This window comes from Akebia trifoliata, chromosome 15 (assembly GCF_017979445.1).
Source record: "Akebia trifoliata isolate Shusen 1 chromosome 15, ASM1797944v1, whole genome shotgun sequence".
NCBI lineage: Eukaryota > Viridiplantae > Streptophyta > Magnoliopsida > Ranunculales > Lardizabalaceae > Akebia > Akebia trifoliata.
Genome location: NC_141389.1, coordinates 26,515,260 through 26,539,861, shown reverse-complemented (window position 1 = coordinate 26,539,861; position 24,602 = coordinate 26,515,260). Strand labels below are relative to the sequence as shown.

The 24,602-nt window shown below is 34.8% G+C and overlaps 1 protein-coding gene and 1 long non-coding RNA gene across 2 annotated transcripts; both read right to left on the bottom strand.

Annotated features, from left to right (window-relative positions):
• Positions 1–602: 602 nt before the first annotated feature.
• LOC147384877 (Phototropic-responsive NPH3 family protein) lies at positions 603–7,625 on the bottom strand. The gene is made up of 4 exons (XM_086425824.1): positions 7,307–7,625; positions 6,309–6,378; positions 2,447–3,655; positions 603–1,715 (listed from the first exon to the last, which is right to left on the bottom strand). Exons 1-4 carry the CDS (start codon positions 7,363–7,365, stop codon positions 1,161–1,163), a joined length of 1,893 nt encoding a protein of 630 aa, XP_086281950.1. The 5' UTR covers positions 7,366–7,625; the 3' UTR covers positions 603–1,160.
• Positions 7,626–9,736: 2,111 nt separating this feature from the next.
• On the bottom strand, positions 9,737–16,449 carry LOC147384876 (uncharacterized). Its single transcript, XR_015172975.1, has 2 exons — positions 15,871–16,449; positions 9,737–10,024 (listed from the first exon to the last, which is right to left on the bottom strand). It is a non-coding gene; the product is annotated as an uncharacterized LOC147384876 (long non-coding RNA).
• Positions 16,450–24,602: the final 8,153 nt, after the last annotated feature.

Sequence of the window (24,602 nt, the reverse complement as noted above, 5' to 3'; positions counted from 1 at the left end):
ACTTCAGAAGTGTTACCAAACATGACCTTAGTCTTCTTCTTCTTCTTCTCTATGTACTTCGAGAAAAAAGAAGGCCAATGTAATATTTTTTGAAACTTAAATCGAATAATAAGTAACCAATTCGATCAACTAAGAAAAGATAACTTCATTTTTAGCTCAAGTATGAAAAAAATTCACTTTTAGTTATAACATGTCAAATTTCCACAAATGCATGCATTTCTAATTTGAAGTCCAATTCCTCGTAACTCAAGTTGAGATTAAACAATTATCACACCTAATTTTAAAATAGGTCATTTTAAGATCTTTGTTTATTTTCCTCAAAAGAATAAAGATCAGACCATATCTCATTTCTACGCCGAGTAGCTCCGGGGCGAGCTTACACCTAACTCTAGGTGACAAATGATATGACCGTTACAAAAATGTCACGGCCCTATTCTTTCGAAGTGAGGTCGTGCGGCGCAAGGGGGTCAAATTCACTTGCAAGCCTGTACCATTACATGATCCAATCACAGTTCACACAATAAATATTGCACTTTCCCAGATTCCAAACAAAGACCAGAACGCCAAAAGAAAAAGAAAAAAAAAAAAAAAAAAAAAGATGATTATGAACAATTCATCTGGGCTGATGTTTAGATTATGGGAGCCCCAAGTCTTCCATGGCTTCTCAAGATTTCTCAAAATTTTACATTGTTTCTCTCAGATCTGTACAGTAATGTATTACAAATAAATCATATTCTGTGTGGTAATAGAAACCTGGTGGATTTTCTCGAAAGACGGATCCACCATATCTTCCAATGTGTACTATTTACCTTGAATAGGCCATGGCCCGAAAATTTGAGACGAAAGTTGCATCAAAATGGGATGAAGCCACCTTTTTTGCCTTTGTTGTAGACATGGCATGCATGCATGCACAAGGTTGGCACCACTGCACCATGTCTGCAGCACAAGAACAAGGGATGGCTTCTTCCCATAAGTTTTGGGGGATTCTAGTGCCACACCAACTTTTGCTAACACCACCCCAAGATGTGTGCTAATTCTTTGGTGATTTACATATGAATTGGGGTGGGGTTAGCAAAAGTCGGTGTGGCAATAGAATCTCTTGAAATTTTGTATGAAATCATATTCCACAGTTGGCTACAGAGTCACTGTGCCTTATATGCTTAGAGCAAAGAGAAGCTTTTTCTGTGTCCGGAATGGCGGGAAGAACGTGACCGATCAAGGGAAGCTCTCGGGCTAGGGCCCACACTATCGATGGTATCGGCTTGTGTATCTGATGCTCGCGGTAGAAGCTTACACCCGAATCTCCTAGCCATCAAACGTGGAGAACTGAGAGAGCTATGTGATTTAGCTACCTTTTGCATCTCTTGCTTGATTTTACCGAATTCTTGTTCAAGCTCTCCAACTCGGGACCTCATCTTTTCGAGGTCTACTCTTAGAACCCGGTTCTCACGAACAACCGTGACCCACCCATCTCTCTGCACTATTGGGCCCGCATTGGTGGGACCAGTTGGAGCTGTTTCACCATCGAAGACAGGGAGACAGCCAGCAAGGGCTGTTCTTAACTGCAATTGCTCAAAGAACAGGACTTGAAGAATAATCCTTAGCGGCAAGCGTTCATTTTGAGATGCGTGAGCACAGGCATCGATAGAGAGTTTCTGGTAGTCAATGATGTTACATAGTTGTTCCTTCTCATTCTCCGAAAGCCAAGGGTGTGCCTGCAAAATGCCCTTAAGTAAGAAACTTTGATGATTTTAAGTCACAAGCTTATATGTCAATCTGCATTACCTTGACATGTGGCACTAGTGATAACTGTCAAGGTGTCCGTCATGGCAACCACTTGAAATTTCAATATGGCGGCAGAGCCATACAAATATTAACTTGTGATACAACATATCTTCTAGGTGGTAATCAAGTAATTTGTGGCACATAAAGGAAACTTTGAGTTGGATAGCTACCCAAGTTATTAGACTACATGATCTGCTCTTGATGTTAATTCATTTGAGAAAAAAATCAGGAAAACCACATTATTCTTCTTTTTTGCTGTTGGCAGATGAGTGAGGCGGGCTAGAAGCAAAGATGAGTGAACCATCCAGTTATAATCCAACTCTTCTTTCTCTTTTTCTCTTTTTCCCTTTCTCTTTTTTTTTGGTATAAACATTCATTTCTATCCGTTAACTCCTAAAATTATGCCTTCTGTTCATAGCCTGATCTATGTTGAAGTTGATGGAAAATCATAGTCAACAACAATAATTTATCCAAAAAAATTATAAGAATTTAATAATATTATAGCAATCAAGAACCTATTGAAGTTACTAGAAGTTAGAACTAGACAAAGATAAGAAAACATAAAGATGAGAGCCTGATAGTTATTTACTAAGTCTTTAAAAACAGAACTACCATCCAAGGGAAAATTTTATAAGAATTTAATAAGACTACATATTCATACCTTGAAGTAGATATCCAGTGCTCTATATAGCCCATCATGCAAAGACCTTGAAGATTCCGGGAGAGCCTCCGCAAGAGATCGTATCTTGTCAGGTTTCAAGTTCACATCAGAAGCAATCTCAGCAAGATAGTTATCTATCAACTTCGAAACTCTTCTTAATGGCTCAGATGACGGTGACGTTTCTAGGTTGAATGATGATGGAGAAAACAATGTTATACTTTGTTCCGAAGACAAAAAATGCTCGACAATTCGTTCCACACAATCAGTATTGTACAAAGTATCAGAATCCGAATAACTAGGAATGAGAAGACCGTCAAGTGTCGCCAAGTCTAGTTGCATCCCTATTCTCCTCTCCAGAGACTTCTGGCATGGTTGACTAACATCTAGTATCATTGCGACACGTAGAAGTCCCGATAAGAAACGACAAAAAGATTTTCCCTTCTTTTCGGGGAGCAATCGTTCAATGCTTTCGAGTAGAACCCTTTGATCAACAACAGCGGGTTTCATGCTAAAACTAGCAACGCTTCTAGTTTTGCCACTTTGACTGCCTTGCCATCTACCAAGACCCGGTAAATATTTTCTTGCATAGTACATGATGGCACCAGCCAAGTTTTCAGGTCTCATACCTCTTGTTTTCATTGTTTGAACAAGTTTCTCAAATAAAGGTACACTAAGATACGAGATATCTTCAAACCACCAATCAGACTCCGAGCTTCTGATTCTAGCCCCCGTATTTATTCCATTCCATAGGATGCTTCCACCAGGGCTTTGTAAGCTACCATACATCATCATGGGCCATCCAAATAAACTTGGATCCGTACATGCCATCATAGATAAAGCATTCAAACATTTGCTCACTATTTGAAGACTTTCAGCTCTTGAAATAACAGGTTCTGAACTTTGAAGACATAAAATACAATCCTTCCAACTACGAAGTATAGTCTTATGAAAGAAACTCTCCGACTTGGCCAATAAATTATCTTCTCCATACTCTTCCGTCATTTCGAGAAAATCTGCTGCACAATATACCATCACTATGTTCTTTGGTGTCAATTCCACTCGGACACCATAACAGAATTTGGCTGCAACCAGGAATGTGTCAGGCCCACCGGGAAATCCGGTGAGTGACGTGTTGAAAGTCTCTCCGTGCTTGTTTTGAGATTCTTCTAATATATTTGCGATCTTCCCACATCTTGACATGAGAGGAAACTGGAAAGGCATGCATTGTTGTTAGATAAACTAAATTCTAGATGAGCATAATGTATTCTTTCTTATTATTAAAGAAAGAAATAAGACAATGAAAAATGCATGGTGAATGTATATTTCAATAGTAACAATTAAAGAGTTTGCTGATTCACTAAAAAGTGAGACAATTAATAAAGATACAAATATATTTATAATCTGCAAAAAGAAAGTCTTCAGGTGCCCATCTGACAGATGGTAAGAACAACATTGCACAGGGTCCACCTTGAAGATTCCCTATGTTAAAAATTGACCCAATTGAATGCTTGTAACCATCCAATCTACAACGTTTCAGATGGCTTGGAAAAGTGTGGAACTGCCAGGAAAGGAGTTCATAGATTAGACGATCACAACCATCCAACAGGGTATATTTTGGGCCTACTTGTGCTGTTATGCATAGCCCATGTGTATTGACAGCCTTTGGTCGATTGTCTTCTGACCTATCACAGAGGCACTGGTACATCTCTGATTTCCTTGTCTATTACAATCAAAAGAATGAATGGCAAGACTCATCTATTATCAACATGATCAATCAAGCCAAGTTCCTATTAGTTAAAATGTATGGCAGATTTAACCATGAAATTATGCTAAGCTCGTTTTGGCCATCTTGTGTTGGGACCCATCATGCCAATCAAATGTGATTCATAAGGTATGCAAGTTAATTAGGTTCATGTGGCTAACAAATTTGGTGGCAAACTGCTTCCTTTATGGAGGAATAGCTGGACTTCAACACAAACCACAAGGTTTCGTTACAATATGTCAGTCAACTAAGCTACAAGTGTAATTTACAATACGTTATCCTATATATCATCAATTTCCAATATTCTTGTAAGAGCAATGCCTCTTTCTCTTAAATTGCTAATTCTCAAATGTCTAGTGCTTAACGCAGATATGCCATAGATTTTCTTCATAGTCCACTGCTTTGAACAGGTGGAACACGAGTAGTCTCACCCATAAAACCTGTCAGTCTGTCACTATATCGCAGAAACCTGTACCCATCAAAGTCTCTAACCCATTCATTCTCTCAAATTTTCAGACACAGATTGAGCCATTCATTCAATGTAAATTCATTTCCAAAAGTGCACAAACAATGCTCCAAAGCTTAAGTCAAGCGATCATATATCTCTTCATTTTTAGTAATAACTATTTTTTTTTCCCTTATTATTATTATTATTTTCTGATCAACTCAGCAAGTATCATAAAACATTGATAGTATAGTGTTATATTTCTTTATCGCTTGGTAATAGCTTCCTTGCAATTCAAGGAATTATCTTTGATGTCATCAACTACATTCTTAGATGCAGTTTCATCTATCACCTGACCAACAAACTTTCATGGCACTTTGCCTGATAATCACAACCATGCCCCAGATGTCCTACTAAGGTTCACTTATTCAATGAACCTGGGGAAGCATGTGCAACAAATGAGATGTTTATACACTTGCATTACCGAAGTTTTATTAATAATAATATAAATAATTTACATGGGAACTCTTGACACAGAATCAAGTACCCATGAGACTTCCCGAAGAATTGTTTTAGAAGGAAATCCACTCATTGCAATGACTTGAGTGGCTCACAAGGAACTCTCCCTGCTAAGGGAAATGCCCTCTGATATCTACAAATGACATATATTTTGTAAATTGGCAGTATTAAGTCCTTCATTTATTGTAAGTCTGTGTTATATTAAAAGAAATATAAAATTTTCTACTGCTATAGTCCCCCCTATTACAAGTCTTTCATATCAGACATAGATATGGTCAAGTTGGACAAAGGGAAAATATAGGTACTACAAAGATTGGGGAAGATCTATTCCAGGTCTCACAATTAATAATGAGCAATTTTCAATTGGTGGCCCTAAACACAATCACTTTGGATCATCCCCCTCATCTAGAATCTTAGGAAAAAGCTTGGCAAATGGTGGAAATATTAAAAAGGAGACATTACCGTCAAAACCTAAATACACAACAATAAAATCCTATATACCTATAGGGTTTCAAGGGAGCGACTCTGAAGTAATGAGTTAATTGAGCATCATATTTTGAGTCGAATCCAACCAAACCCTTAAATCCTTCTCATACTCCTGCTCCCCCCCCCCCCCCCCCCCAACAAAAAAAAAAGTCCATATTCAACTTTAATCAAGTTTTTGGTAAACATTAAGGATTCAAATTCTTCAATTTATACCTAGTTTTAAAAATCTGAATTTCACCTAAACAAGGGATGATTCCCAATTGCCTCAATTTTAAATTCGGCCACTGAGGCTCATTTTTTAATAATTAAAATTTTCTCAATGAGGGAAACCAAACACCAAGGCAGACGAGCAGCATAAAGACAGCAGAAAAACAACAAAATCAAACACCCCAACACCTGCATTTTCAAAATCATGAAAAATATGACTTTAATGTTCTGAATCACGCTAACGGATTAAAAGCGAGACCTACCCCATACATGAAACAATCTTTCCATCAAAATTTTGCCTCTAATTCACTCTTAAACAAAAAAAATTTCCACAAATGCAACATATCCAATCCACAAAACATAAATCCAAACATAAAGAATAAATCTTCTTTCCCCGAAGTCCAAAACATATAAAAGTAATAGAAAGATATGAAAAGGCACACCTTGTGAAGATGAAAAAATACTCCCTCAACTTCGACCGTAATATCACTTGGCAGACCAGCATTACAATACCTGCCATTAAAATAAATAAATAACCCCCCTTCACATTAAAATTGAATAAAATAGTCTCTTTCAGAGGGCATTAAACTAGAATTGAACCCAAAACGTTGAAATTGCAAGACTTAAAGCCCCACCCAATTACAACCGGGTAGTAAACCAATCAACAAAAATCCTACAACCCTTTTTCGAAAAACACTTGATGCAAACCTCTGTTTGTTCAATTATCGAGGAAAAACAAATGCACTGTACTAAAAACACCAAATTTAATTAAAATTCAAGAAATTTTCCAATAATACACATCATTCACATCCCTCACATCAAAATGTCGGATAAAATCAAACTCTTGGAGAAGGAGTTTAAACCAGAATTGAACCCAAAACATTGAAATTGTAAGACTTGGAGCCCCAACCAATTCAAATTGGGTAGTAAACCAATGGACAAAAATCCTAAGACCCTTTTTCGAAAATTGCTTGATGCTTGCCAACCCCTTTTTGTTCGATTTTAGAGGAAAAACACAGGCACTGTACTAAAAACATCAAATTTAAATAAAATTCAAGAAATTTTCAAAAAAAATCACATTATTCACATCCCTCATTTCAAAATGTCGGATAAAATCAATCTCTTGGAGGAGGGGTTTAAACTAGAATTGAACCCAAAACATCGAAATTGCAAGACTTGGAGCCCCACCCAATTCCAATACAACAAAAATTCTAAGACCCTTTTTCGAAAATCAATGGACGCCAACCCCTGTTTGTTCGATTATAGAAGAAAAACTCACGCACTGTATTAAAAACATCAAAATTCAATTAAAATTCGAGAAATTTTCCCGAAATCGAATTCAAAGAGGCAAAAACTGAAGCATAAATGGAATCAAAATTCCAAATTGAACAAAAAAAAAACAAAATTCCAAGCAAAGACAGATCGAAAGAGGAACACCTACCAGTCGTTGCCCTCGCGATGGAACCCACACGCCTTCCCAGTTGGAGCCATCTTCCCCATAGTTAGAGAGAGAAACAGAGGGGGAAGAGAACGAGCGAGTTAACTCAGTAGAAGGAGATACAAAGTGTTGGGGAAACGGAGAACTTCATGCCTTCGACAACGCCAATAACATTAAACAACAGAAGTAACCAACATTGAAAGGAGAGAGAGAGAGAGATTCGAAAGATATTAATGCACACAGATCACGACATGTAAACGGCAAGAGAGAGAAGAGAGAGAGAGAGAAAGTATGTCTGTATGTGTGTGACTGTCTTGCGTTGTGAGATGGACTCACAGACTATAATATATTTTGTTGATTTAGATATTTACCCCTTCATGTTTTGGTGAATATTTGAGATACCCCTGTGTTTTTCAAAATCAATGATATACCCCGTGACCACAATTTATTCATGAAGACTGATAAAAATGACTCAAATACCATCATCTTCAATCTCTAACTAAAATCCTTCGATAATTTGTAAGGTAAAAGTTTTTACTCTCGTCTTCTACCTTAATATCTATTTATTTCAACCATCTCATAAACAATGAAGGTGCCAGCTTGGTAATTGGTTAAAGTGTGTTGAGTATTGGTATCACAAATTAGATTCAAAAATCACTTTTACCTACTAATTATTGACCATCATTTTGCATGCCTAGTAAAAGAAAGGGTTAGATCTCGATGACTCCTGTAAAAATGACTCAAGTGAAAAATATATTTTCTAACATTGTAATCGAGATTTATGAGTATTAAAGTAATACCCATCTCGAAAATAAATCTTAACAATTAAATTCTGCATTCATACAATCCAAGATCATGTTTATTTACAATAGTCATTTTTCAAGAGTCATCAGAACTTGACCCGATATAATAAAATCAACTAAAAAGGAATTTGACTTAAGACACACAAGAAAAATATTTATGATTTTACGTATCCTTAGACAAATGATCTACGATTCTGTGATAGGGGCACGTATGTTAAAGAGGCATCAAAAAATCATTACTATTTTGAGAACTAGAAAAAAAATTGGATTTTAATGATTTTTTTTCAAGAGGTTGAATCTCATGGATTGAAGATGATGGATTATTGGGAGAAAAATCAAGGATACTTACTATAGGTTGAAGACAATGGTATTTTAGTCATCTTCTATTTGTCTTCCTAAGTAGACTAAGATCAAGTGGGCAAAGTATTCAGCTAGAAAACATAGAGATATCTCAAATATTCGCCAAAAAAAAAGTAGAGGGGTGTGTCAAAATCAGAGAATATATTAAGTAAATCTCCACCACCAGAAAACCATTAATATATATTCTATATGGTGGGGGCAAGGAGTAGGCGTACAGAGATTTTGATGGGACCCACAGATTAAACGAAAGGGCCATCACGGCCGGCTATCCTAGTTTCCACGCACCGCACTGCGCACGCTTCCTAATTATCAACCCAACTCATGTTTGTCTCCAACACTTTTTTTTTTATTAATGATCTAACGCTCGAGGAGCATTGAATAATCGATTACTACAAGCACAACAAAATGACACGTAGCATAAGAAATCTTGACTGGTGAATTTCAGGCTCTGGGTTTTATAATTCTGCATCATGAGCTAGGCCCATTGGTGATATAATCGTGAGTGCTGCTATTGGCACCCCAATTAAAAATAAGTAAAGGTTTGGGTGTTAATAGAAACTCTCTCCTCTTTTTTCTTTTTTTTCTGAATTTTTTTTTTTTTTTTTGAGTTTAAGATTTTATACGAGCCTAATATTAGGTAAGAATAATGCTGAAGTGACCTCAACATTGGACTTCAAATTGCACACCCTGATGTCAAAATGTTGGGAACCATAGATGCTTTTCCTAGAGATATGAGTGAAAAAGCATCTATGATTCCTATTCACTTTCAAGTCAAGATGTGTGATATTAGATCCAAGCTCGAGATCACACCAAAACTACCCTAATCATAATTGTAAACACTACTAAATTTTTTTGAAGGATTATGTTTTATAATGTTGAGATAATAATTTGAGCTAAACCTTTGTAGTGTCTGAACAGTGTGTTTTAATCTTTAATTGGGGTGTGAAATAATTTAAGAAATAAGAGTGTAATAAGTAAAAGTTGGGGTGCCAATAACAGCTGTCTAAATCATCCCTTCAAATGAAAGGAGCTTGGGTACAGGTGCACACAGTTCAAACTTCGATGAGTGGATCTCTCTCTCTCTTGTGCCCGCACACACATGGTTTGAATTTGGGTGGCTTTCCAACAACTAAAAGTAAAGGTTTGATTGATCGATCGATCAGCACCATCCGATGCTAAATTATCACATGGACCCACCATATATAATTGCCTTGTCCAGCGTTTTTAACAATCCAATTGAGTTGAACAAACCTATAAGAAGCAGTGTCAGTGAAGCAAAGTTCGCTTTTTCAACTTTTTGTGTTCTTTAAGATATGTAAAAATGAAAGCTGAACTCATATTGTCTAGAGCAAAGATTTGACCCTACAAGCCAATTTAACATGTTAAGAAGAAGAGAAACAAACAATAAAAGCAAACAACAACTATGTTTAAAGTACTAATCATCTGTTGGGGTTGGTTCTTCGTCTCCCGTCTCTGGTTTATTGGAATTGTTAGCTTTCCTCTCCCTCCATCTAGCCCACATCCATCTTACAATCATGAAACCTCCAAGCGCATAAACCTAAAAACAAAAGAGAAGAAAAGAAAAATGAGCCACATATATGAATAAATCGAAACCACTCAACCCTTGATTAGTCCAACCCAAATCCACTGATAAGCTATCTTATCATCCACTCAAAAAAAAATTGTGAAAAGTAACAATTAATAAAGAAAAATGTCAAAGACAATTTACCAATTAGTAATGATGCTCAGTTTATTGCCCTAATTACTACCCATATATGCACTCCAACGGTGTTACCCATAATTACTAACCCTAAATTGGTTAATGATGTTTTAATTCAATTCAGATTTAAAATTTTCTGAAATTGACTTGTTTTCAACATAACTGTCTGAATTTTTTCCCTCCAAAAAGGATGGGTCACCAAGTGGGAGTACCTTTTTTTGGTATCGAAAATGTCAAGACCCAAAGAATGGTGAGGGATGGGTATTGGGTTGGAGACACTATTTTTGGACTCCAGTACCCAAAACAGCAGTTGGGAGGGGATTGAAAGATGGATGGGTATTGCATTGGAGTTGCTCTAAAATGCTTATGGTCATAACAAATGGGCGGAGACTGAAGTGAGTTGATTTCGATCATTGTGCTTATTTTGGCTCCGGTCGAACCATTCTGCTTTCCATAACCATAAAAACAAAGATAAAAAGCACTGGATCATAACATTCACAAACAATGAAACAAAAAAGTACAATGCCAAAGAAGCAACAATAATCCTATTTTTTTCGTCATTTAACTCTGTCACAAACCATATCTTTCCTTACTGCATCCATCTATGTCATTGTCAGTTTTCTCTTGCCCTTTTAGAGTCCTCAACTTGAACCAAAAATCCTCCTCGCTGGTGCTATTATTGCTCTTCTCTGCACATGATAAAACATCTCAAAGTGCATGAAAGCACGAGGCAAATTCTTGGCACAATGTAGGGTCCTCAAATCCTGTCTAAAGTAGCTTTCTTTGCAAATGCGCTGCGGCATGAAATAGAGTTCTAATCACTGATAGTCCAATCAATTGTATCTCATAACACCTAGCTTTTGTTTCCTTTGTAAAGCATCGGGTGAGTCGACTAACCATTTGTTAATCCATTGCTCATTTGTAAGGGAAATTTGATATCACTTCTTACCACTCTCATAATCTCTGGGTTTTTCCTAAATCCATCTCTTAGCCTTCTTTCAATCATGGTAAGAGTATATCTTTATCACATAGGGTTAGGATCTTGTGGATTCAACACTCTTTGCTGTTTGTTAGGGGATTTGGAAGGAAAGGAATACAAGAATATTCGAGGGGAATGAGCAATATTTTTCAAGAAGTCACTATAAGCATTTTAGCTAGGTTTGATATTCTTTTGGTGCAAGACTGGTATGTTTGGTAACATTTCTGAAGTCTGGAATTTGAAGAATGAAGTCTATTTTCTGAAATCTGGAATCTGAAATATGAATTCTTACTTTGGAAAAGTTGTTTGTTTATCATTTTTAAAAGCTTCTGGTTACAAATAGAATTTTAAAACATAATGGCATTTTGACAATAATACCATTTTGTAATTCTAATAAATTGTTAACCGAAAAACATAACATGTTATGCATAATGAAATCATCCACACATTTAATTTCGATTTCTAACACATCAAACACCCTAAAAGTATTATTTTCAATTTAAATTCACACTTGAGAAATTATATTCCAACAAGGTAATACTTAAACAATAAATAATTATTTATTTTCTAATTGAAAAATATAGGGTTCTAAGTTTCATATAAAAATATAGGGTCTTCGAACACGAAATGAGAAAAAGGGGAGAGACTTTGACAACACAGTCATAGAGGAAGGAGAGGTAGAAAAAAATGAGAGGTAGAAAAACTAAAAATAAGGGTTTTAAGGTTCGTACAAAGAAAGAATTAGTGATAGAAATTAGGATTTTGAGGAGGGTATCTTAGAAATAAATAACAAAATCAGATTTCAGAAGTTTCGTCCAGCATCCTTCCATCGCTGGTTCAAAACTTCTAAATTTTGGTTTGAGGTCTGAAATCTGAACCAAAACAAACGGAAATAAAACTTCTAAAGTCTGAATTTTAAAGGTGAACCACCTCCATTCAGACTTCAAAAGTGTTACCAAACACACTTATGATGAGTTCAAAAGATATTTTTTAAGAATTCTTTTGGGATGAGATCTTATAAGTTCAAAATCTTGTTAATCTCTTGTTTTTCTTGTATCTAGGCTGGTCTTCTTGACCTCCTTTCATTCAATAAAAAAAAAAGTCTAGAACACTAGCACCGACTATGGTGTTGTCCAATTCCTACCATTGACATAGGAAGCTAAAAATAATTAAGTGGCAAAAATCTTATATTTTAAGCCCATGACAACATCAATGCAACTTGCAAATTTATAGAATGAGTAATTCCTCTCTCCATTTCTCTAAGTGGCTAGCAACCCTCACATTCACTCTGGCAACCATCATTCTAATCTTGGATGAGAGAGTAAAATATAAAAGTTCCACATTGATGAAATGGCCCCCACCTTTTCTTCCATGACTATATTCCCAAAAAAAATATATAATTCTCCCAACATTAGCCTCCTCTTGTTGAATTGTAAGCATGGTCAAAATCTTTAGAAGAATAGAGAGTAAAACATACTTCACAAATAAAATGTGAGACCATCAGCCGTTATTCAAACCCTTAACCTCCTTTACTAAAGCCTCTGACACCAAAGGCAAGATTGCCAAGAATATATTCATCATAAACATGTTGAGACATTTTCTATTTACCACCCAGTCCAAAAAATGCATCAACAGCAGCCAATTGAAATACAATGCTTGGACATACTCAGGATATCCTCTTAACATCTACACAATGAAGCATATGGGCCATAAGGAAGTATGGCACAACCACACAACATTGGAGTGACACCTTGGAGTGTATCCACATCCCTCCATCTTTGGCAAGAATCCTCTTATCCTAATGCACAACTAGTGAAGTATTTGCCCAAGAAAAATCCGCAATTGACATGGTTTTATAATCAGAAGAAAAAAAAATGGCAAATTTAGTTGATTTTTATAGTTTTACAGCCTGAATAACCAACTATTCAGGAATCATGACCAAAAATGTTTAAAAACATTTCTATCCCCATCTTTTCACATTGGCTCATATTTGGGCTTTGCTTGGTACACTCAAAAACCATTGTCAATCAATGTAAAACCAAAAAAAAAATTGTGGACATGGCCCTGGGCACATGCTTGGTTGTCCCTCTGCAAATCGCCACAATTTTTGTCGAGTGCTTTGTTCCACTATGTGGATAGCAAATTGGCACAAAACTTTGCACACTCCCATGAATTCCCTCAAGAAATCGCGCGCAAACCTTCACTATCCCGCCACCCCCCAAAAAAAAGTACGAAAGACAGCAAAGTTTTGCAACATAAAACTTCACAAATTTACTATATAGGGCACACAAAGTAGGACCCTGGAGGTTGTTCTATGGAAAACTATCATCCGATTAAGGATTATTGAGCAAAAACCAACTCGTGGGGGATTGAAATGAAGATCAAACGCTCCTTAAATTGCGTATTTGATCTTGTTCTTGATATTTTTTTTTTAATGATCTATACGTTTCTTCATACTGTTAGGTTGTGTTAGTATTACATATATGTAAATCTAACATAAAAACATGGTTTGTCTTCTTTTTTTCGTTTTTTTAAAGTATAGATTTTTATTAAGAAAATAGGTGTGGCATTATTTTATTGTCCCTTCTCAACTTGTGTTTGGCATTATTTTCTTTTAGTTTCCAAGTTGATTGGGTATTCCCCTTGGAGGTTCTTTATTTGTTCATTGGGTGGCGTACAACGTTTTCTCCACAAAAAAAAAGATACATGTGGGCTATTCTCCCCTATGCAGTATGTTGGGGACTATGGAAAGAGAGGAATAGAAGGGTTTTCTAGGGAGAGGAAAAGACCCCCTGTGAGGTCATCCTGGATATCTTGGGTTGCTTATATTTGTGGAGTAAATTGAGTAAGGATTTCGTTGGGTTGTTCTTTGAGGAATTTGTATTTAAGTGGGAGATGTTGTGTCAAGAGTAGCTCGTGTGTGTGGGACCGACTTTGTTTTGTTTGTTTTCCTTGTTTTTTTCTTTTTTGTTTTCTCTTGCCTTCTTGTACAGGAGCCATCTCGGCCACTGCTTTTTCTCTCTTCTAATTAAATACGTATCAAAAAAAAAAGAGACAATTATACAAAATTCTAGAGACCCACTCCCATCCCCCATAAAAACTTCAAAAAAGACATTTACACCAAAAGAAAGCAAGTCCCAAAATGAAGATAATGAATGTATACCTTACTGCAATCTGACATGCTTCGATCTAAGCCTAAACCGACCATGGTGCAATCAAGGCCCATCTAAATTGAGTAATTTGCTACTCCTCTTCTACACATATGGACATATGATCCATTTTCTTTCTTAGGCAGACAATTATCATCAATTTTTTTTAACCTTCTCTCTTCATCTCATCAATGGCATACACTAAACAAGACTTCATCAATGGTCATCTACTTCAACATGGAGGCTATATGACATTCAACCCATTCTCAAAGACTTTCTTTGTAACAATTACAGTGCCACGCACCAATCTAGTTTTCACCGTTTGACTGAAGAAAAAACACACAATCTCGACAGTGTAACCGATTGAGAGGGGGGAGGGGGGGGGGGGGGGGGGGGGTAACATTCCATTACTACTCTTAGCTTAGCTGGGGACTCAACTCTTTTTCCTTTTTTTTATCTTTTGATAAGTGACTCAACTCTTGTCTTATCAGTAGTAGTGAGTCTTCTTCAACTAGCTCTTTTTATGTTTAGAAAGAGACTATAATATAATTATTACAACATAGAGTACAGATATTCATGTGACTACTACAACTTTTAGATGACTACTACTAAGATAGAGTACTAGTCCTATTCGTATATCGATGACCAGGGTTACCCAATTCATTCATAAGGTACCGAACTACAAACAGGGTTGAAACCAAACAAGTTCACGGTACGTTCACTCTCGGTTTGTGAAATACAGTGAACCAAACGAACTGCATTTTACCGTATCTTTTTTTACATTCCCCTCCACATGTTGATAATATTTGAGATATTCCCTAAAATTTCAAACTGATTGCATGCCCTTTGACCTTGGTTGTTATTAATAGACTGATGAAAAATGAACAAATACCCTCACCTTCAACCTATAAATGAAAAAGTCTTGATTTTGCGTCTCAAAATCTGCCATCTTCAAGCTCTTTTTTACCCTTCTCATCACTTCAACCTTCAAATGCCATCTCTGCCTATCCCTACGAACCGGGTTCTTGACTTTTTCTTCTCAAAATCTGCCATCTTCTATCTCTTTTTTACCCTTCTCATCACTTCTACCTTCAAATGCCATCTCTGCCTACCCCTACGAACCAGGTTCATTCTCGAGTGACAACTCATGAACTGCAAACCCAAATTCAAACTAAGCGAACCCCAAATCAGGTAACATAATCGATGACTATTACTAAGTACTAGTTCAGTCTTGCCTCGATCACTCACTCAACAAGCACTCTAAAGAAAGTCTATCTGCTTCTCATATTACATTGATCCTCACTCACTCTTTTTGGAGGATCATTCGTTCTTCACTCTCTTGCAACCAAGGTTCATATTATCATATGGAATGCTAACAACTAAGAAAATAAGAAAAATTAAGCAAATTAAAACAATTAATTTCTTTAACAAATCAGGTATTTAGATTCTAACCCTAACAACATGTTTAAAGATCTAAATAACAGTATTCTAGAAAACAAAACAAAAAAGAATTGAAATCATAGCTATCTAGGATTAGGGTTTAAGACGAAGCTAACCTGCCACATATTACTGGGGCTGATTCCTTGTTCGGATTCTTCGACTTCTAACTTCAAAGCTGGGAAGTCTTTCCGAACATCTGGAAGTCTCACAATTTCAGGTTTCTGCGTTTTGGTTTCTTCATCGTTTGTGTTCGTTCTCTCTGCAACAACAATCTCTTTGGTTTCTTTCTTGTTCAAGTTCAATTGGGGAAAGTTTAGCAGAAATTTTTCAAAGATTGATTGCAAAGATAGGTCCTTGATTTTTCTGTTCTTCTTTGATTTGAATCGATTTTTCTTCGATTTTCGCTACGTTTTCTGCCATTTGTTTCTCCTATGTTGAGTTCCTTCGGCAATGGCGGACTTGGCGGTGACTACAGAGTTCGAAACAGAGAGCGAAGTTTTTTTGTCTTTGCGGAACTTTGGCTTATTTCTACTTCTCTAGTCCTATCTATTGAAAAACAGATTGTGATACCATGCACCAGGTGCTATGGTAATTAATCATGATTGAAATCACAACCGTTCATTTGAAAATAAGGATTTGGACCCAAAAACAACTTGGCCGTTTTTAGCTGTGTTTGCGTTGAGAAAACTGGAGAGAAAAGAAGAGAAAAGAAATGTTAGGATTGTTGAGTGGGGGAGAGAAGATAAAAGAATTGGAGAGAAACACTTTTAAAATATTTTATAATTTCAATTCTGCCTCTAAATCTCATTTAAGATATTTCAAAATTTCAAAATTGTCCCAATTTCTCTCTTATCAATCCAAACATGGTGGAGAGAAATTGAATTTCTCCTCTCCATTTCTCTCAATCTAAATAAAGTATTATAGAGATAAATAAGTCCAACTAACTTTACAAAGTTTGTAAGGATTTCACCCTTACTAAGGGTTCTCGGGCTCAACTTTGACTTCCAAAACCATGATCTGATGCTTAAGAGTTGCAGAGAACAAAATTCTATGAACTTTGAAAGAAAAAAAAATTCACGGTTGAATTTTAGTTGTCCATTTTCAAAACCTTGGATCAAGACCAAAAGAATATTGAATTTTTTTTTTCCGAATATGAGTTTTTCCATGAAATATAGAGGTTGTGGTGTTGGATTGTCTATGTGATAATCCATTTGAACAAAACAACTCCTAGTAAGGCTTAAAATCTTATTAAGTGTTAAAGTGTCAGTGATATAAAATAGCAATAAACTGACATTCTTTGTATGCTTCTTGACCTGGTAGTGCACAGAACTATAGATCTTTTTCTTCGAGATACATAAGGAAAAAAGATCTATGGTTCTGTTGACGTGCCGCCTCAGAGAATGTACAAAGATCACCAATTTATCATTGGTCAAAATGATAACATACCCATCTTAATTGTGGTCATTTAAGTTATAAGACTAAAAATACCCTTCTCTTTAAAAGACTTGAATTTATTACCCAAAAATCTACCCTCTTCAATTGGTTTTTTTTTTTAATTTTTTGTATTCAATTGTTGATTTAAAAGATACAAATTAAAAATATCATTATTCAAATTATGTGGAGTGTCGATCTCACGACCTAGTTTCACCACTTTGCTTCTCAACATTATAAAAAACTAAAATATAAAATTAAAAAAATTTCATGCTTGACGCACTTTTTCGTCTATTGACCCCATGAACTTTTGCGACAAACATTTTATGTAAATTAGTTTGATTGATGATTTGTAGTCATTGGATTTTTAACAATTTACATCAAGGCTTGGAAACTCTTATGCTTATCACCCACATTTATATAGGTCATGATGAAAAACGCTTATATGAACAACAAAAAATAATCAATTTTAAAGTGAAAGTCTACTAAGGAGTGAGCCAAAAGTTTTTATAAGAGCAGTGGTTGATGTGTGTCATGGCAAATTAGTAATATTTGGACTTAGAGCCAACACCAAGATGGACAAATTGTAATGCAACTTCAAGGTTGTAGGTTCGAATCCAACTTTCCTAATCAAAAAATAAATCTATCATACACATCCCCCCTCCATATAAACATAGTCGCCCCCATATAAACATAGTCGATGGTGTTAGATTGTGTTGGAAAGATCCCAAGGTTGGAAAGGCTTGAAGCCTCCCATAAACACATTTTGAGGTGTAAGATTGTGTGGCACAGATCGTGAGGCAAAGAGAACTTTCCACTAAAATAACTCAATAGTTTGAAATCACACACTCTCCCATCTCTCTCTCTCTGGGCAAATGGTCTATTGGTTTTCTTATATTATTAGGTACTTGAAAAAGCTCAAATTTCTTTTTTATTGGTTTTTTTTTTTTTCTTTTCTTACTTCAAATTTTTTTTTCATGTGGGGAAGAATTTGTGCACTTGATTTTTGTGGAATTCTTCAGTTGTGTTTCTAATCTCTCTATTTTTTTTATTTTCTTTTTTCTTTTTAAATGAGAAGATGAGTTGAGTTTATTAGGTTTGAAAGTTGGTTCATATAGAATTCTCAAATATGTGTAAAATATTTTAAGTGAACTTCTGGACCCACTTTATTATCTAAATTGGTATTTTGAGACCACATCAAGGTACAATATATCTATTAATGGATAAAATCGAATTCGCATATTTGTTGGAAAGTGGATGGGTTGAAATTCAAAGGGTACCCATCATAGTAATTAAGCATGACATTAAAGTAAGTAAACCGAGTTAAAATCTATTTTCTTAATTATTATTATTATTATATATATATATTTATATATTTAGAGTCGTGCTGGAGTGACCTCAAGTTGAACCTCATATCACACTTCTTGAAGTGAAAGTTGATAAGAATCATAAATGATTTTTCACTTGTATCTCGGTGAAAGTATCTATGGTTCTCATACACTTTCATGTCAAGAAGTGCAATATGAGATTCCAACTTGAGGCCACTTCATCATTATTTAATGATGGGTAGGTGCTAAATAAATATTAGGTAAATATGTATGTAATATTAGTGTGAAATCTTCAAGATATATGCATTTCCCTTATCTTAGGCCATTCCACATAGGAGTAATTCTAAATAGAGTTCAATGGGAAAAAAATTTGAGGAATCTTCCCATTAACACCAATTGCACAATAGAAAATGCCCACATCAATAATCGTAAGAGGAATGTAGTCCCTTGATTTTCAATCATCGAAGAGCGAAGTAGATGAATCTTAAGATTGAAGATGATAGTATTTTTAACTTTTATAATTTTTGAAGGTTGCAGGGATAGAATCTTAGGATTGTAGTGGGGTAAAAACTTTTCCTAAGGGGTTGAAGGTAATTGGTTTTGGGAAGGTTAATGATCTTCCGCTTACATGTAGACTACACAAGTTAACCTAAAAAATATGTAAAAAATAATTTACGATGAGATTAAAAAAACTTGATGATGACATATTTTAGGGAGGGTAAAAAGAGGGGTTTTGTTAAATGTTGAAAAATCAATCGATTTAGGTAATTTTACATTAGTCTAAAAGAAAATATTGGATCAAGGGGACATCATCAACTTGGAAATATAATCCTTTATTTTTTTATTATTTTTTTTCCTTGATGTTGATGCAAAGTAGCTTAAAATGCTTACCCTGACCACATACTTCAAACACATGCTTAATTGTAAGTCATTGCATAGTCATGTCGAACACTTTATCCCAATAAATTGTTCTGCTCTAATACTAATTGTTGAATTTTTCAGGTCGAAACAGAGTTAAGACTTACTTTAGATTTCGTAATTTCAAACAAATGTTAACACAATGGATATCTCAATATTAATAAAGCCGAGAGAAGAATAATGTTTCGCACAAACCATATACATCCAAAAGATGAAGGAGAAAAGTTGAGAGAAAATAATAAAATAAGATAAAATTTATTTTCTCGAAGGCAAAATTCGATACACCTCACCACCCTCGTTGGTATGGTATTTATAGATAAATAAAAATAAATCCTAACACAATAAAAACTCTTAAGGTGTATTTGATGGCATGGAAAATCAAAATCCATAGAAAAATGACAATGAAAAAATGAGTAAGATAGAAAAATTGAATCTATTATTTGATGTTACTATAAAAAAAAAAACAAAAAAAAAAATGAGAATAAGAAGAGGAGGAGAAAAGGGAAAGAAAGGGGTCAGACGGCAAGGGCAAAGGTTATAGAATAAGGATGTCAAGTGGAGATGGAAAAAAAGGGGAAGATGCGGTGATGATAACAGAGGTGAGGGTGAAGAAAAAGAAAAAGAAGGAGCAAGAGAGAGAGAGGAGGTGGCAGGTGACGGAAAGATGGTGATGGTGAGATTGAGTGTGATGGTGGGGAAGAAGAAGAAGGGACGAGTTAGATTTTTAATTTGGGGATGAAAAATAGAGGTGGATTTTGTTGAACTTTCTTTTATGTGAGTGAAAAATCATTTTTCATGAAAAAAATACAATCAATCACATAAAAAATGTCATTTTCCACCCTATTTTCCATATGTAGTCAAACATACCCTTAGGGTATGTTTGATTGCACATGGAAAATAAGGTGGAAAATCAATTTTCATGAAAAATGACATTTTTCAAGTGTTTGATTGCACATGGAAATGGAAATTCATTTTCCACCTCATTCAAAAAGTCCATTAAATCATGGATTTCACTTTCCCACCTATATAGGTGGGAAAATGAAATCCACCCATATTTTTCACCCTCAATTCTTCCCTACCACCACCACTACCATTACACTAACCTCATCGTCGTCGTCATTGTCGTCGCCGTCAGCTCCCTCTCTGACCACCTTCTCTCTCTCTTCTTCTTCTTCTTCTTCTCCTTATTCTCCATCCCTCACCTCATCCGCCGCCACCACCACCACCACGTTTTCCTCCCATCTTCCTTATTTACCTCCGTTGCCGCCGCTACCGTCGCCATATCCTCCCCCCTCCCTCTTCATCGTCATCTTTTTCTTCCTCTCCCCCTCCTCTCATCTTCTTCCTCCTTCTCCTCTTCTTCTTTTTTCTCATATTTTTTCCATGATTTTATCCAAGTGAAATCAAACAATGGAATTTGATTTTCCAATCCTATCTATTTTCCACAACTAATTTTTCATGGATTTCAAATTCCATGGAACGTGACTTTCCATGTAATAAAAAATACCCTTAATTGAATCTAATTTAAATAAAATCCTAATTTAAAACAACTCCTAATTAAACTAAATCACTTAATCATTAAAATAGTCTTAATCTAATTAGGATTAAATCCTAATCTAATTCCAACACTTATTAGATATTGAGTCTACCGTCTCTATGTGGTTGAGTCGTGACGACTCTAACAATTTTGACCAGCATTTATTGATTCTCTCAAATCTCAATCTAATTTTCATCCCCCCCCCCCCCCTCTTAAAAAAAAAAAAGGTTTTGTAAAAAACAACCTTCTCCACCTTAATCCATTCTCCTCTCTTAATACGTTCATTCTGAATAACGAACAAATCTACGGTTGAGATGAGAGGAAAAAGATAGATATTGTAAAGATTAATATAGATTTTGAATATGCTTTATTATCAAATATCTAGAGAATATCCTTTCATTAGAGTCGTACACTCGAGAATGTAATTTCGCTGCGTGAAATAATTCATGTTTGAATTTTGATTAAGATATATTCTCAAACCCCTTTTGTGACTTTGAATGCTGGACTTTATAGTATAATTTTATTTCTTTAATAAAGTCTACAGAAATTTGAGGTCGGCATTGCTTTTATCCAAAAGTTTATTCGAACTTCCTGTTGAAATTGGTATTTCAATGTAGTGGTATCGTTATTGTGGGCAATAATCTTGGTTACCCATAGAAAGCGAAAAGTGAATAAAGAAAAAGAGCATTTTATTATAGACTTATTATTGCCACACCAACTTTTACTAATAACACACCAAACTAAGGTGCAATTCGATTTGCATAGGAATTGGTGTGGCATTAGTAAAAGTTGGTTCGGCAATAACAATTCTCTTTTATTAATACCCCTTGCAAGATTGGCAATGTTAGGTTTATCCCTGCAAAGTGCAAGATTAGGTTTACCCCTTAAAGGAAAATCAACATTCCTCTTTTTTTTTTTTTTTTATGAATTAATAATAGTGGAATTTGATTTTATTTAAAAAAATCCTTCAATAAATTAAATATAAACATTTGAATAAAATTAAAATTCCACAGCTAATTCCTAAAAAATATAGGCCTTGCCTTTCGATAAAGGGGGATAAATCTAATATCGTCAATTTTGTAGGGGATGTTATTAAAATTCTCTAAATAAATTAAAAGGGAAAAAGTAACAAAAAGATCATAAGTGAGGCCAAAATTATGAATAGAGCCGTGATAAATTTACACGCTAAAATATATAATTTTTTTTTCTTGTGTATCTCAAAGAAAAAGATCTATGATTTTGTACACTTGCCACGTCAACCATATCGTTTTTAGTGCATCGTTTTTACATTAGTCTTATGGATACAATCATACTTTTTTAAAATATATATATGGGTCAGGTTTGACAACCAACATTTTGTCCTATTGTCATTTTTAAATTCAGTCCAATCTGAATCTTTTTTTTCCATGAAAAGTGTTTTAAAATGTGGACCGTCCATTTTTTATCGATAATTTGTAAATCACTTTTGATTGGTGGGGGTAATTTGTGAGAAGGGGAGTTACAAAATCATTATTCTTATTAAATAGGTAATACGACGAGATGAGACCCGGGTGACTCATTTAGTAATTTAGTAAACATGTTGGTTTATGTCATATTTAGATCGGCACATGTAACGTGTGAACATGACATGATAAAGACCCAAGACTAACATGATTACAAATTTATAACCCGAACACGAGCATAAAAGTGATTATGACTTGAACATGAGTATAATTTATATCTATCGACTTACCATCGACATAAATTAGGTAACACAAAACATAAATAGAATTCCAACAAAAAAAAAATCAAAAAAAAAAAAAACATTTAAATGGGTTATATGTGCCGGGTTGTATGTGGGTTAACTTGAAACATTAGTGAGAGAAGGGCGGATTTACAGTGGGGGCACTTGCACCCACAATAATTTTCAAAGTCTATAGATTAATGAGTTATTGCATCAAATATCAAGGGTGGATAAAAAAATTTGTCACTATTGCTCTCATAAATATTTTTTTACTCTTAATTGCCCTTACAAAATATTTTTTTCACCCACATGTAAAATTGGTGATATTATATTTACCCCCTTGAAAAATACAAGATTAAATTTAACCCCCTTGATCATAAGCTAACATTGTTTTTTCTAGAGTATTTAACAGTGAAATTTTAATATTTTCCAAATTTTGGTTTACTTATTTAAGTATTTAAAGTAGGGGTGCAACTTGGTTTGGTTCAATTCGGTTTGAGGTCAAATTGGAACCGAAACGACATAGGTCGATTCCACTAAATAAGAATCAGAACTGAACCAAATTCCATTGGAACCAAACTAACCCAAACCAAATTAAAGTCGGTTTGATTCAGTTCGATTCTACGGTATATTTTATAAATTATAAGTAAGATTTTTTAATGAAAAAATAAACATAAAATTTCATATAATAAATCACAAATCTATCAATAAAAATCATTAATTTATCCATAAAAAATCACTAATCTATGTATTAACTCTTAAAATAATTCATAATAATAATTATATACATATATATTTATTTATTATATAGGGGTTCGATTCTCAGTTTGATTCGGTTCTATACAAGCTTGATCCAATAATTGAATCAAATTGATCAATTCTCCATTTTTATAACCCGGAATCGAACCGCAACTTGTTTTAAATCAAACCAAACCACCCTAAAGCTATTGATTTGGTTCGGTTCTCGGTTTGAACCGGATCAAGTTGCACCCCTAATTTATAAGGTATTTTGAAAAGGATTAACATTTCACCGTTGACTCACGGTCAAGGGGTAAGTCTAATCTTGCATTTTGCAAGGGGTAAAATCTAATATCACTAATTTGATAGGGGGGTGTTTCTAAAATACCCATTAATGTATCAGTACACACGAGTGGGCCCAAATGGGGTTTAGTTAACTGTTACGACAAATTAGTGCGTATCCTGTGGGCCTAACTTTTCTGTGAGTTGTTACTGTCGCAATTTCCCTACCTAACTCCCAAAATATCACAAACCAACCACCACTTGCCATGCAGCCCAGCTCATCATTACTTGCCACGTGGAAGCTATGCACGGTTTACTTCATGGTGGTGTAAGTACGGGATCAGCACTCGTTAGAAAACCGCAGCAGCACGTGGATATGAATCGGAACAATTGATAAAGAGAAATTTTATTGGCACACCATATTTTACTTATAACATATCAATTAATTAAACTGTAGATTTCACACCAAATTCAATTAAAGAGACACCAATTTCAACTTCAATTTAAATAAAAAAGAAAATACCACAATGAGAGATGAGGGAGGGAATAGAAAAAAAATTGAAAGATGGAAAGATAGTGGGTTGAAGAAAAAGAAAGGAAGAAAAAAAATTAAATGAATTTACTTTAAAATTTCTATAAGAAATTTTAGATTTCATTTTTTTTTTAATAAAAAAATCCTACCACAAACTCTAAATTTCAAAAATCTCTATGGAACTTTTAAAAAGAACCCATTTGCCTCTCTTTTAAGAGAATATTTGTAGAGAAGAAATGGATTCCATTTTTTCTTCTCTTTGTGGAGAAATATTTGGAGGAGAAGAAATGTATTTTCTTTTTTTTTGAAAGAAACTATCTAGAATATATTTTTTTTTTTTTTATAGAGATAAATGAGTT